Here is a 14,575-nt window from a genome sequence, read left to right as displayed (position 1 = left end):
TAGCAAAGCCTCTGACCTAAGGATCAAACTGGGTGAACCATCCTGTATCAACAAAGACTCTGAATGCAAAGCAGCAGGTACATTGGAGCAACTATCTTAACAGTCTTCTCTAAGTCATGGACTATACTGAACTGAGATCATCTCCATGCCCTTTTGTCATCGCTGGTTTAAGTATTAGACCTCCCTATCCTCCATCAATATGAAAGTCCAGTGACTCACCATCGTGGGGATAGGTAATGAAAACTGGAAACAATGAGTCTAAAAACACAAAATGCTGGCAGAACTCAGCAGGCCAGACAGCATCTGTGGGAGGAGGTAGTGATGATGTTTCAGGCCGAAACCCTTCATCACCCTCCTGATGAAGGGTTTCGGCCTGAAATGTCATCGCTCCCTCCTCCCATAGATGCTGTCTGGCCTGCTGAGTTCTGCCAGCATTTTGTGTTTTTATTTATTTCCAGCATCAGCAGATTCACTCGTGTTAATAATGAGTCTACCTTTGTCATGCCAAAAGGTCAATGTTACAATAATAATAAGGGATTTCAATATACAGGTAGATTGGGAAAATCAGGTTGGTTCTGGGTCCCAACAATTTCTAGAATGCCTACAAGATGGCTTTTTAGAGCAGCTTGTGGATGAGTCCACTAAGGGATCAGCTATTTTGGATTGGGTGTTGTGCTGGAATTGATTAGAGCTTAAGGTAAAAGAACCCTTAGGGGAAAGTGATCGAATTCAGCCTGAAATTTGAGAAGGAGAAGCGAAAGTCAGATGTATCAATATTACAGTAGAGCAAAGGGAATTACAGATGCAAGAGAGAAGAGTTGGCCAGAATTGACTGCAAAAGAACACTGGCAGGGATGACAGCAGAGCAGCAATGACTGGAAGTTCTGGAAGCTATCCGGAAGGCACAGGATATATATATATATATATATTCCAAAGAGGAAGAAGTACTCTAAAGGCAAGATGACAGAACCATGGCTAAGCAGAGAAGTCAAAGCCAACATAAAAGCCAAAGAGAGGGCATATAATAGAGCAAAAATTTTGTGGAAGTTAGAGGATTTGGAAGTTTTTAAAAACAAACAGAAGGCAACTAAAACATCATTAAGAAGGTAAAGATGGAATAAAAATGTAAGCTAGCCAATGATATTAAAGAGAAAACCAAAAGCTTCTTCAGATACATAAAATCTAAAAGAGAGGCAAGAGAGGTTATCAGACCACGTGAGAGGTAGCAATGGGAGACAAGAAAAATACAAACTGAGTAAGTTTTTTGCATTAATCTTCACTGTAGAAGTGGCTAGCAGCATGGTGGAAGTTTCAGGTGTCGGGGTCATGAAATGTGTGAAGTTACCATTACTAGGGAGAAGGTTCTTGAAAACTGAAAGTTCCGAAGGTAGATAAGTCACCTGGACCAGATGGTGCACACCCCAGGGTTCTGAAAGAAGTAGCTGAAGAGATTCTGGAGGCATTAGTAATGATCTTTCAAGAATCACTAGTTTCAGGAATGGTTCTAGAAGACTGGAAAATTGCAAATATTACTCCACTCTTCAAGAAGGGAGAGGGGCAGAAGAAAGGAAACTACAGGCCAATTAGTCTGACATCTGTGGTTGGGAAAATGTTGGAGTTGATTATTAAGGATGTGGTTTCAGGGTACTTGGAGGCACATGATAAAATAAGCCATAGTCAGTATGGTTTCCTCAAAGGAAATCTTGCCTGACAAATGTGTTGGAAATCTTTGAGGAAATAACAAGCAGGATGGACAAAGAAGAATCAGTTAGTGTTGTGTACTTGGATATTCAGAAAGTTTTTGACAAGGTGCCTCACATGAGACTGCTTAACAAGCTATGAGCCATGGTATTACAGGAAAGATTCTAGCAGTGGCTGATTAATAGGAGGCAAAGAGTGGGAAAAATGGAGCCTTTTCTGGTTGGCTGCTGGTGACTGGTGGTGGCTTTGTTGCAAAGTTTGCAGACAATGTGAAGATAGGTGGAGGGACAGGTAGTTCTGAGGAAGTAGAGAGGTTACAGAAGGACTTGGACAGATCAGGAGAATGGGCAAAGAAGTGGCAGATAAAATACAGTGTTGCTAAGTGTATGATCATGGATTCCCTAAACGTTGAGTCGGTGGTGAGGAAGGCAAATGCAATGTTAGCATTCATTTCAAGAGGACTAGAATATAAAAGCAAGACTGTAATGTTGGGAACTTATAAAGCACTGATGAGGCCTCACTTGGAGTATTGTAAGAATTTTGGGTCCCATATCTTAGAAAGGATGTGCTGAAACTGGAGGGGGTTCAAAGGATGTTCACAAAAATGATTCCAGGATTGAATGGTTTGACATATGAAGAACGTTTGATGGCTCTGGGCCTGTATTCACTAGAATACAGAATTGATCTAATTGAAATCTCTTGAATGGTGAAAGGCCTTGACAGAGTGGATGTGGAGAGAATGTTTCCTATGATGGGAGAGTCTAAGACCAGAGAACACAGCCTCAGAATAAAGGGGTGTCCTTTTAGAATGGAGATGAGAAAGAATTTCTTTGGCCAGAGAGTGGTGAATCTGTGGAATTTGTTGCCACAGGCTTGGGTAGAGGCCAAGTCTTTATGTATATTGAAGGCAGAGGTTGATAGATTATTGATTGGTCAGGCATGATGGGGAGAAGGCAGGAGACTGGGGCTGAGAGGAAAATTGGATCAGCCACGATGGAACGGCAAAGCAGACTTGATGGGCCAAATGGCCTAATTCTGCTCCTGTATCTTATAATCTTGTGGTCTTACCATGGCACACACATTCTATAAATGAAGAAAATCAACTGAAAAATATGATGAAAGGAAGAGATTAGTGCTGAGCATTGAATCATACCTTTGGGCTAGTTTGTTACCTGCTGTAAAACAGTTCTGTTTCATGTGTCATTTAGTTTACAGAAATTGCAGTTGAAAAACATTGAAAATTTATATTAAAGTTTTCTCATATTTTAAATGTACAAAATTATTTTTTACAACAAATGGTTTGCTTGTGACTTGAATTGAATTATTAATAACAATTTAATAGCAATATTTCAATCCCAGCTTATTTCTGAATGTCATTTATTTCATTTATTTCCGTCACTCTGAATTCACTGATATCAATCATTGCTGCCTCACAGCTGTGACAATTTATGTTCTAACTTTCACTGCTGTCTGTGTGGAGTTTGCTTGTTCTCCCTGTAATTGCTTGTACCTCCTCTATGTGCTCTGATTTCCTTCCCCATTCAAAGTCCTAAATACATGCTGGTTGATAGGAGTTACAAATATGCTTACTTTATACTCCAAACCATATTCCAAGTTGCTTTATAAAACCTGTATTTCTTGATGCAGTGATTAACTCTGATTGTATATGTCACGTGCAATTCCTATATTTGTCATAGGGAGATATCGCAGAAGTGACATTTATCAGTGGGAATCCCAGGAACTCAGTTGCTCTTTTGGTAAGTCATTCAATCAAATGGATTTGCTGAGACTTTACAGGCCATGTGTTTTTAGTGGTTGCCAGTCATGGTGATTTGGGTCATAGTTTTTGGCTGGTCATCTTGTACTGTAGGCAGGTTTCAACTAGTGCGTTTTCAGACTGGATGAAAACTGGACATAGATCATAATGGCCATTTTGCTGACCAGACCTGTGCATGCCGAAGATTTATTCAGTCTAATCCCACATTCCAACTCTCCCCATAGCTCTCTGATTTGTAGCACCTAGAGCATATCTAAATACTTAACAATGCACTGGGTGTTTCTGCCCCTAAAAGCAATGGGATTGTAATTGTACCTCTTTTAAATATGTAAATTCTTGATGCTATTGATTTTAGGCGTAAATGAAATCTCATCCTTCCCATAGCAACTAAGATCACTAGTAATGGCCTCTCTTAAGCAAAATAGTTCTCCATATTTAGGACCTTTATAACTTTAAATGACATAGTTAAATCTCCCCTCAGTCTCTCCTGTTTCAAAGGAAGTAACCACATCCAGCTTACATTACCTAGTCCTGGCAAACTCTTGGAAAAGCTCTTTCTGAGGTGATGGCATCCTTAATGTAATGTAGTAAGCTAAACTCTATATGGTGTGTGTGTGTGTGTGTGTGTGTGTGTGTGTGTGTGTGTGTGTGTGTGTGTGTGTGTGTGTGTGTGTGTGTGTGTGTGTGTGTGTGTGTGTGTGTGTGTGTGTGTGTGTGTGTGTGTGTGTTTATACAGTTCTGGCATAAAATTCTTGCTTTCTTTTTCCCTGCCCATGGAAGAATGCCCTGTTTTCTCCATTGCTAACTCTTCTATCTGCCTTGGGATCTGTGGCACACACTCCAAGATCCTTGCATCACTCCAACCTTTTAACTTTTGAGCTAGTTCTTCCGAGCCTGTCCCTCAGGGTCTCGGATGACCTGCTCCCACTCCAATTCTGTAGGTTCAGGAGTAGCTGGTGGGTCCTACAGAGTCTACCAAAGGTAGGGCATATTCTGCTTGATGGGACGGATGAGTGTGCAGTTTTGGGAACAGTTCATATTTTCCACCATTAATGCAGATTTTGCCCATTGTCATCACCAATGCTGCTGGTCCATTTCGAACAGTTCTATTGTAGGGATTCCAAATATCTATCGGGGATGTATTATATTTATCACGACAAAGTCCTCTGCCTTCTTTTTAATATGTTGGTCAAGGAACTCAGAGGAGTGCCTGTTTCAGGAATCTGAAAGTAAGTTGGACCTCAGAGCTTGGTGTTGAGCTTGGAGAATTGTGCTGACATGATTCCCCTTCCTTGCTGTGAGATGCTTACTGTAGGTAGTCCGTATCTGTGAATCGAACAGAAGAGTAGCGATATGAGCTTCTTAGTGGACCATGAGTTTTTCTGAGTCTTTGTCCTGAAGGTGATGATGAAGTTTCTTATCAATGTCTGATCTCATTGAGATGTAGCTCCTGCAACATGAGCAATCAGAGGAAGATTCTGAAGAACTCTACAAATGTGACTGTGGTCCAGCCACTGCCCCTCAGCCTTCTGTGTCTGTGATGATAGTGAATGTGCACTTTCAAGAGTGCTGAGCTTAAGTGAAGACTTCAAGCCCCATCTGATATAAGTAGCTATGAATACCCTCACTTTAGGGAGATTATGCTGTGTCAATTTACACTTCAAGGGTTAGTTCATAGAAGTATTGTGCTAGAACATCAGGCGCACCATAACCAAATTCAGGAAAGGAGACCAATCTGCATGGGTAACAACGGTGGGGTCCATGCTGGGAAAATCATCACTGCTATCCCCTTCAATCATTTTCTCCCAGAGCCTCCCTCTAAATCACAGTCTAGATTCTGACCATTATGAAACACAGTGGACATAATCAAACAATAATTCCAAAAGGGAAGAAGCACTTAGCCTCAGCATAACCTTACTTTATCCTCTTACAAAAACTGTTGACCCAGTCCACAGAAATTCGGCTTCATTCTGTATCTCCTTCAGAATGGCATGCATGCCAAGATATTAAACATTGTGTCCACCACAGACTCAATCTCCATGCAAAGCAGGTTTGAAGCATGGCTGCATCACTTCCCAGTACTTTTCTCATCCCTTGGTTCAACACTGCCTGATGTTTCCAACAAACCTCCTGCTGGAGAGGAGCTAATCTGCAAGACAAATGGGAATCTGTTAAACCTACTTCTTGTTCAGGTGCGTCCGTCCGTGTGCATTCAAAGGCTGAGTTACAAGTCAATATTAGCCCACTTACTGAAACAACTAAGAGAATGGACCTTACACTAAACATCCATTAAACAACCCACCACTGCAGGGTATAACATCCACATCCTGCAACCCTATACCACCTACCCGCTCATCAATAAAGAACCATGATCCAACCCTGGAAAAAAGTATAGAATTATGTATTGATCTGACAGACCATTCAGTTAACTTAATTCCATTCAAGCAGAAAGAGCTACATTACCCCCCACCTTAACTTTCCACTTATTAACTAGTTTTGTCTGCAGTGCTCTGTTTGGAAATCCATTCTACATCTTTCTGAGTTATTTTAACCATGAGCATGGCTATAAAACATATCATGATGAATGGATATGTCATTGTACCAGCTTTCTTCTGCTTAGACTTCAATGGCACAGTGCAACCTTGTGCATTCAGCAACAATAAAATGGAATAGGGATTATTATACCCAGACATTAGCACTAAATCATTGATCAGTATCTTGCAATCAGAACCCTCTGCCATATTGTAATATTTTTACAAAAGATAGGTAACCAGAAAGTTTGTACAGCTTATAAGGCTAAAGTCAAACTGTGCTTGATGGTGGAATTAAACTCCAGTCAGATACATATGGACAGACCTATGGCTTTAGACCATAAACAATGATTGTTCCATTAATGCTATCGTTGTTTTAAGGATTGTTTCTGCTAGCCATCGTTGTTTTGGGATAGAAAGTTCCCAAACAAACCAGTTAGAAAGACATCACCTTTGCGTGTTAGCTAGATTTGTAAAAGTGTATAAACTTCCTTTATTGATTAAATTAGCAATTTCTATCAAGAGCTGGTCTAGACTCCTTTAACATTTTGTGTATTAGCTGATTAGACACCAATTGCTGCATGATCTCCAATCATGTGCTGGAGATGATCTAGAATGGCATCATGAATGATTAGGATTCCACTGTCATTTAGATTTAACATCAAACTGATTCCCAAACTTTGCTTTAATATTTTTTCATATTTATGTTATGTTACATCTCTTTTAGGCTGGAGGAACATTTCTAACAGTTGAGAGATATGACAATGTGACTGGTGATTGGACTGTGATGTATAATGATGCTTCCTGGGATACCAGGTATGTCTTTTTTTTATCATTTGTTATTATTGGCATCCAGGCTGCCATTAGAATTAGATATTTTGACACGTTATCCAAAGGTTTCCACACAATTGTGGGGGTTTGAGTCAAAAAAGCCTTTAAAGAAAGAATGAAAGCTTTAAAATACTGGAAATGTATAGTAGATTGAGTAGCATACCTAGAAGCTGGGTTACTTTCAGGACAAGGAGAAGTCGTGAATGGGATAAAACATACATTTACACTCAGTGTTCACTTCGGAATTCAGTGGAACTTGGTGTGGTCCACTACTGCTGCAGCTCATCCACTGCAAAGTTCAACTCGTTGTGCATTCAGTGGTGTTCTTCTGCAAACCACTGTTGTAACATGGGGTTATTTGAGCTACTGTCACCTTCCTGTCAGCTTGAACCAGTCTGGCAATTCTCCTCTGACTACCCTCATTAACGAGCCGTTTTCACCCACAGAACTGCCACACTCACTATTTTTGCCCACACCATTCTCTGTAAATTCTAGAGACCGTTGTGCATGAAAATCCCAGGTTTCAGCAGTTTCTGAGATACTCGAACCACCTCATCTGCCACCAACAATCATTCCATGGTCATTGTCACTTGGATCACATTTCTTCTCTATTTGGTCTAAACAACACATGAACCTCTTGACCATGTCTACATGCTTTTATGAATTGAGTTGCTACCACATAATTGGCTGATTAGAGACTTGCATTAACAAGCAGGTGTGCAGGTGTACTTAATGAAGTCACCACTGAGTTTAGCTGAGAACAGTTGAAGGGCAAGAGGATTTGGGAGAAGAGGAAAGATTGTAATGGCAGGTCTTCAGTAGATCGCAATACCAAGTTGATCAATTGACAAAGTCATGATGATGCATTGAAAAAGATCTGCCTTGAAGCCCAATGCATTAATCAAGCTTTAAATAAAGATTATCTACACTGGAACAGCTCATTCCTTGATTCCACACAAAATCATGGTCTTCATTATTCGGCCTCCTGCAGCATGAGGGTAAGCCCAAATTACTAGTTTTATCCACAGGTGTGGGACCCCGAGTACTCATTCATTGCTGTGCGATATCATGCCTTTAGGTTTTCATCCATGGGTGTGGGATCTAAAGTCTCTTGTTCTCTTACATGGTGTGGAATCCCAAGCCTCTAGTTCTTTATCCAAAAATGTTGTATGAGATCCCAAATGTTTAGATCTTCATCCACAGGGGTGGGATCTTAATCCACTATTCCTTCCCAATGGTGTGGGATCCCAATCTTATTAGCTGCTCCTCCTCATATGTGGACTCTCAATTCATCTGATCTTTTCATTATTGAATATGGAATCTCAAATCTCTAGTTCCTCATCCGTGGGTGCAGGTGATTCTCCAGTTCCTAACCCAGGGGAGTAAATGCCAGCCTGCGCCATTAGCTAAACAAATATCCCAATTCCTCCTGAGGCTTCCATGAGATGCCAATCTTGTGAATCACTACACTAAAAGTTTCAGTAGAAAGTCAGATTGGTCCTTATGATCTTATTCACCCACTCCTATTTTGTTCTGCTCTTCCTCACATTCTTCTTTCTCCTGGTGTTCTGACCAGTATTGATTACAGGCTCCCTCACAATCATTCTGTCCTGTCCTCCATCAGTGGACATGCTGGTGCTATGGTTTATATGAGTCATTGCAGGCCAATGTAGATATTTCATGTGAAGTGAGCCCTTCAAATCTATCTCACGTGCTGCTCCCTGCCTGGGAATTATCTTGCCATAGCTAGCTCTGAAATGGACATTCACAACTTGACTCTACATCAGCAGCAGAATTATTAAGCTTTGTGCTCCTTGGGCTTTCAAGATAATTTATCTATTAACCTGAATGGTTATCTGTCAAAAAAAGAGTTTGAGCTGTCATTCAATAATCAGGTTTCTGGGGTGAGAATTGAATGTTTTCACAAGTCCAGGACTGAATTTGCATCAGGCAGAGGAAGCTGACTTGCACTGCAATTGACCACATAGTTCACCTTTGATGAACCCACAGTGGACAGGCATGTCTCTACGTAGCTGAAAGCTTACAGCAACTCCTGTTCGTTAATGTTTGAATAGCTGTTCTGATGCAAGCCTAAACAACATTAGCTGCATGGTTGATTGTCAAATAGTGCAAAACTGAAAATGAACAATGGACCCGTTAATAATGGTTTAGATCTTGTGATTATTAAAGGAAATTTCCACCAAGTTATTACTTACAGGTCTGACTCCCTATGATCTGAGATATTCCTTATATTGTTGCTGAACTGCATTTTTTTCTGAGCTTGTGAGATCCAGCAATGACTGGATGAGACGGAGCAAGTCAAGAGTTTCAATCCTTTTCACTTTGCTGCTAAACTTTGCTCATATCAACCAATTGTCTTGCTTGTAACTTTCAAAACAGAACTGAAGCAAAATGTCATTTGGAGCATGTCTGTGAGGAAAATAATCCCAAGCCCCCCATCAGGCATTCAGTTAAATCAACTGGGAACTTCAGATAACAGCAACTTTTCATTAAAAGATCAAATATATATATATATATTTCATTCCAAGTGGAAACAATATTTCCTGTGCCAGTCACTTGTACTTTGAATCCATTCAAACACAAAAGTAAGCCAGTGCATCTTCTTATTGATTGGTTTTGAAACCAGTTTACTTATAGCATTAGACAATTCCCACAATCTATCAATCACTCAATAATGCTACCTCCAATGTGCAAGCAGCTCTACTCCAGTCTAAGCATTGCATCGTTATTTTGTTAAGATTTCATTCGGTTATAACATAATGACAAAATGGTTCATGCAGTATTGCAACAACTGTAACCCAATCTGTCAGATCAGTACATTAGCATAAAAGTATTTCTTTCGAATCTCAGAATTCGCCATCACAGGGATTATTTGTAGAATAGTTTCACAATCAACTCTGACCAACAACACATAATTCTACCTGTGTAATTGCCACCTGAAGTTTGTTACCTGTCTGAAGTAGTTCAGGTTTAATGGTTTTCAATCCGCAGTTAATCAGCCTACATTGGCACCATGGGAAATGCTTTTCCTGAACTATCCACATCCCAGTGCACTTTCTAAAAGCCTTTCTTCACTTCCATGTACCTCCTACCTAAGTATAGATGATGAACGCCAACTAATTACTATTTCAACTTAACTTTTGTGCAAGATGAGTAAAAAGAAGTCAAATAACAAATGTTAGGAAGAGCTCCACTGTGTTAGAATTATTGGAAAGGATTTTACAGTGAATGCCTGCTAGAAAATAGTGATATTGTAGCGGTGTGCTACACGCAGCGCTAAAATAACGACATGGAGTCGGTAAACTGCAATTAAAGAAGATTTTATTCGAACTTCACAGCCTTGCTTTAAAGCCTCCCTCATCCCACCCTCCCCGGGCGCGGATGCTGTAAGGGGCATGTACTCACAAACCCCCGCAGGCTTTCCCTTTGTTGGTGAAGCAGACCTGGCCTTTGTGCCGGCGCGCTGGCTATTTGTGAGCCGGTTCGAGTGCGCTAGGAAGAGGGTCGCCACATAACCCCCCCCCCCCCCCAGAACCGGTGATACACCCCCCCAATGTCCACAGTCTGGGCCGGACCCTGTTTGGGAGTTCGGCCTCTGCACCATGGTGCCGGAAACTCGACCGGTTGCGCCAAGTCCACATGGGCCGGTTTGAGTTGGTCCACCGTGAAAACCTCCTCTCTCCCTCCAACGTCCAGCACGAACGTGGACCCGTTGTTCCTGAGCACCGTGAGCGGCCCCTCGTAGGGCCGTTGCAGCGGTGGCCGATGCCCGCCCCATCGTACAAACACAAACTTACAGTTCTGCAGGTCTTTGGGTACGCAGGTCGGGTGCTGCCCATGCTGCGAGTGGGTATGGGGGCCAGGTTACCGAGCCTCTCGCGTAGTCTGCCCAGGACTGCTGCGGGTTCTTCCTCTTGCCCCCTTGGGGCTGGTATGAACTCCCTGGGGACGACCAGGGGTGCGCCGTACACCAACTCGGCCGACGAGGTGTGCAGATCATCTTTGGGCGCCGTGCGGATGCCGAGTAGGACCCAGGGAAGCTCGTCCGCCCAGTTGGCCCAAAAGGCTGGCCATAGCTGACCACAGGCTGGAGGTGAACTGGGCGCCTCTGTCGGAGGTAATGTGGGCCGGTACACCAAAGCAGGACACTCAGGTGGTGATCAGTACCTGGGCGCAAGATTTGGAGGTGGTGTCGGTGAATGGGACCGCCTCTGGCCATCTTGTGAACCGGTCCACGATAGTCAGGAGGTTCCGCGCGACACAGGCAGGGGGCCCACGATATCCTCATGAATGTGGTCGAAACGCCGGTGGGTGGAGTGGAACTGCTGCGGCAGAGCTTTGGTTTGCCGCTGCACCTTGGCCGTCTGGCAGTGCATGCACGTTCTGGCCCATTCACTGACCTGCTTGTGGAGTCCGTGCCAAACAAACCTGCTGGAGACCATCCAGACGGTTGTCCTGATAGAGGGGTGCACCAAGTTATGAATGGAGTCGAAAACGCGTCGCTGCCAAGGTGCCGGGACGACGGGACAGGGCTGGCCGGTGGCGACGTCACAGAGTAGGGTCCTCTTACCTGGGCCTACGGGGAGGTCGTGGAGCTGCAAACCGGAGACTGCGGTTCTGTAACTCGGGATCTCCTCATCTGCCTGCTGCGCCTCTGCCAGCGCCTCAAAGTCTACCCCTTGGGAAAGGGCATGAATGTTAGGGCGAGAGAGTGCGTCCGCCACAACATTGTCCTTACCCGAGACGTGCCGGACATCCGTTGTGTATTCAGAGATGTAGGACAGATGGTGCTGCTGGCGGGACGACCAGGGATCGGACACCTTCGTGAACGTAAAGGTAGGCGGCTTGTGGTCCGTGAACACAGTGAAGGGCCTACCTTCTAAGAAGTACCTGAAATGCCGGATTGCCAGGTGTAGTGCCAACAGTTCCCGGTCGAAAGCACTGTATTTGAGCTTGGGTGGCCGCAGGTGTTTGCTGAAAAACGCCAGGGGTTACCAGCGGCCCGCGATAAGTTGCACCAGTACCCGACCGACTGCCGTGTTAGATACGTCCACCGTGAGGGCGGTAGGGACGTCCATTCTGGGGTGCACTAACATTGCGGCGTTTGCCAAGGCTTCCTTCGTTTGAATGAAAGCAGCAGCGGACTCCTCGTCCCAGGTAATGTCCTTGCCCAGACCCGACATCAGGGCAAACAGGGGGCGCATGATTCGGGCAGCTGAAGGGAGGAAGCGGTGGTAGAAATTGACCATACCTACGAACTCCTGAAGGCCTTTGATCGTGGTGGGTCGGGGGAAATGGCGGACCGCATCTACCTTAGCGGGCAGAGGGGTTGCCCCATCTTTAGTAATCCTGTGGCCCAGGAAGTCAATGGTGTCGAGCCCGAACTGGCATTTGGCCAGGTTGATCGTTAGACCGTATTCACTCAGTCGGGCATAGAGTTGACGGAGGTGGGACAGATGCTCCTGACGACTGCTGCTGGCTATGAGGATGTCGTCCAAATAGATGAAAGCAAAGTCCAGGTTGCGTCCCACCGCGTCCATCAACCGCTGGAACGTCTGTGCGGCATTCTTCAGGCCGGTCGACATGCGGAGGAACTCAAAAAGGCCGAATGGGGTGATGAGAGCCGTTTTGGGGACGTCGTCCGGATGCATCAGGATTTGATGGTATCCTCGGACGAGGTCTACCTTGGAGAAGATCCATGCGCCGTGCAGGTTTGCTGCAAACTCCTGAATGTGCGGCACAGGGTAGCAGTCCGGTGTGGTAGCCTCGTTCAGCCTGCAGTAGTCGCCACATGGTGTCCAGCCCCCTGTCGCTTTGGGCACCATGTGCAGGGGGGAGGCCCATGGGCTGTCGGACCGCCGGATGATCCCCAATTCCTCCATCCTCTTGAACTCCTCCTTTGCCAGTCAGAGCTTGTCCGGGGGAAGCCGCCGAGCACGGGCATGGAGGGGTGGTCCCTGGGTCGGGATGTGGTGCTGTATGCCGTGTCGGGGCATGGCTGCTGTGAACTGCGGTGCCAGAACCGATGGGAAATCCGCCAGGACTCTGGTGAAGTCATTGTCGGACAGCGTGATAGAGTCGAGGTGTGGGGCTGGCAACTGGGCTTCTCCCAGGGAGAACATCTGAAAGGTCTCGGCGTGGACCAGCAGGCTGTGAGCCCACAAAAAATCCACACCCAGAAGCGGTTGGGCTACGGCGGCCAGTGTGAAGTCCCACGTGAACCGGCTGGAGCCAAACTGTGGCTGCACCATACGGGTGATAGATAGATAGATAGATAGCTACTTTATTCATCCCCATGGGGAAATTCAACATTTTCCAATGTCCTATACACTTGTTGTAGCAAAACTAATTACATACAATACTTAACTCAGTAAAGAATATGATATGCATCTAAATCACTATCTCAAAAAGCATTAATAATAGCTTTTAAAAAGTTCTTAAGTCCTGGCAGTAGAATTGTAAAGCCTAATGGCATTGGGGAGTATTGACCTCTTCATCCTGTCTGAGGAGCATTGCATCGATAGTAACCTGTCGCTGAAACTGCTTCTCTGTCTCTGGATGGTGCTATGTAGAGGATGTTCAGAGTTATCCATAATTGACCGTAGCCTACTCAGCGCCCTTCGCTCAGCTACCGATGTTAAACTCTCCAGTACTTTGCCCACGACAGAGCCCGCCTTCCTTACCAGCTTATTAAGACGTGAGGCGTCCCTCTTCTTAATGCTTCCTCCCCAACACGCCACCACAAAGAAGAGGGCGCTCTCCACAACTGACCTATAGAACATCTTCAGCATCTCACTACAGACATTGAATGACGCCAACCTTCTTAGGAAGTACAGTCGACTCTGTGCCTTCCTGCACAAGGCATCTGTGTTTGCAGTCCAGTCTAGCTTCTCGTCTAACTGTACTCCCAGATACTTGTATGTCTTAACCTGCTCCACACATTCTCCATTAATGATCACTGGCTCCATATGAGGCCTAGATCTCCTAAAGTCCACCACCATCTCCTTGGTCTTGGTGATATTGAGACGCAGGTAGTTTGAGTTGCACCATATCACAAAGTCCTGTATCAGTTTCCTATACTCCTCCTCCTGTCCTTACTGTGCTGCCGTTCACGGCCCTCGGGGGGGACCCGGTGCCCTGTTGCGGGTGTCGTAACTCGTCGGAGGTAAGATGCTGATCTCTGCACCAGTGTCGACCAAAAAACGGCGTCCCGACCTCTTGTCCCACACATACAGGAGGCTATCCCGACGGCCAGCCGCCGTAGCCATCAGCGGCGGCTGGCCCTGGCGTTTCCCGGGAACTGGCAGGGCGGGCGACAACGGCGGGCTTCTGTGCCCCACCGCTGGTGGTAGAAACACCATTGCTCGTTGGGCTCCACACCCTGGCCTCTGGGGTTAGCTGGCTCTGCTGCCGGTCCTGGTCTGGTCTGCTGCTGGAAGCGTGGCCTGGTGATCTGTGTGATGGACGCCCCACTCACCTTCTTGGCGTTTCACAGCAAGTCCGCCCGGGCTGCCACCTTCCGGGGGTCGCTGAAATCCACATCGGACAGCAGCAGGTGTATGTCCTCGGACAGCTGCTCCAGGAATGCCTGCTCAAACATGAGGCAGGGTTTGTGTCCGCCGGCCAGAGACAACATCTCATTCATTAAAGCCGATGGAGGTCTGTCCCCCAAACCATCCAGGTGCAGTAAGCGGGCAGCCCGCTCACGCTGTGA

The 14,575-nt window shown here is 45.3% G+C and overlaps 1 protein-coding gene across 4 annotated transcripts in view; it reads left to right on the top strand.

Moving 5' to 3' along the window:
• Nucleotides 1-14,575, top strand: part of asah2 (N-acylsphingosine amidohydrolase 2) — an 89,878-nt gene that overhangs the window by 63,006 nt on the left and 12,297 nt on the right. For all 4 annotated transcript variants that reach the window (XM_073027336.1, XM_073027337.1, XM_073027338.1 and 1 more), the window contains 2 exons: nucleotides 3,399-3,458; nucleotides 6,737-6,825. In XM_073027336.1, coding sequence (XP_072883437.1) covers nucleotides 3,399-3,458; nucleotides 6,737-6,825 — 149 coding nt within the window. The remainder of the gene's footprint in view (nucleotides 1-3,398; nucleotides 3,459-6,736; nucleotides 6,826-14,575) is intronic.

The sequence above is a fragment of the Hemitrygon akajei genome, chromosome 23 (assembly GCF_048418815.1).
Source record: "Hemitrygon akajei chromosome 23, sHemAka1.3, whole genome shotgun sequence".
Classification (NCBI taxonomy): domain Eukaryota; kingdom Metazoa; phylum Chordata; class Chondrichthyes; order Myliobatiformes; family Dasyatidae; genus Hemitrygon; species Hemitrygon akajei.
The sequence above is the reverse complement of the archived record's forward strand: the minus strand, read 5'-3'. Positions and strand labels throughout refer to the sequence as shown.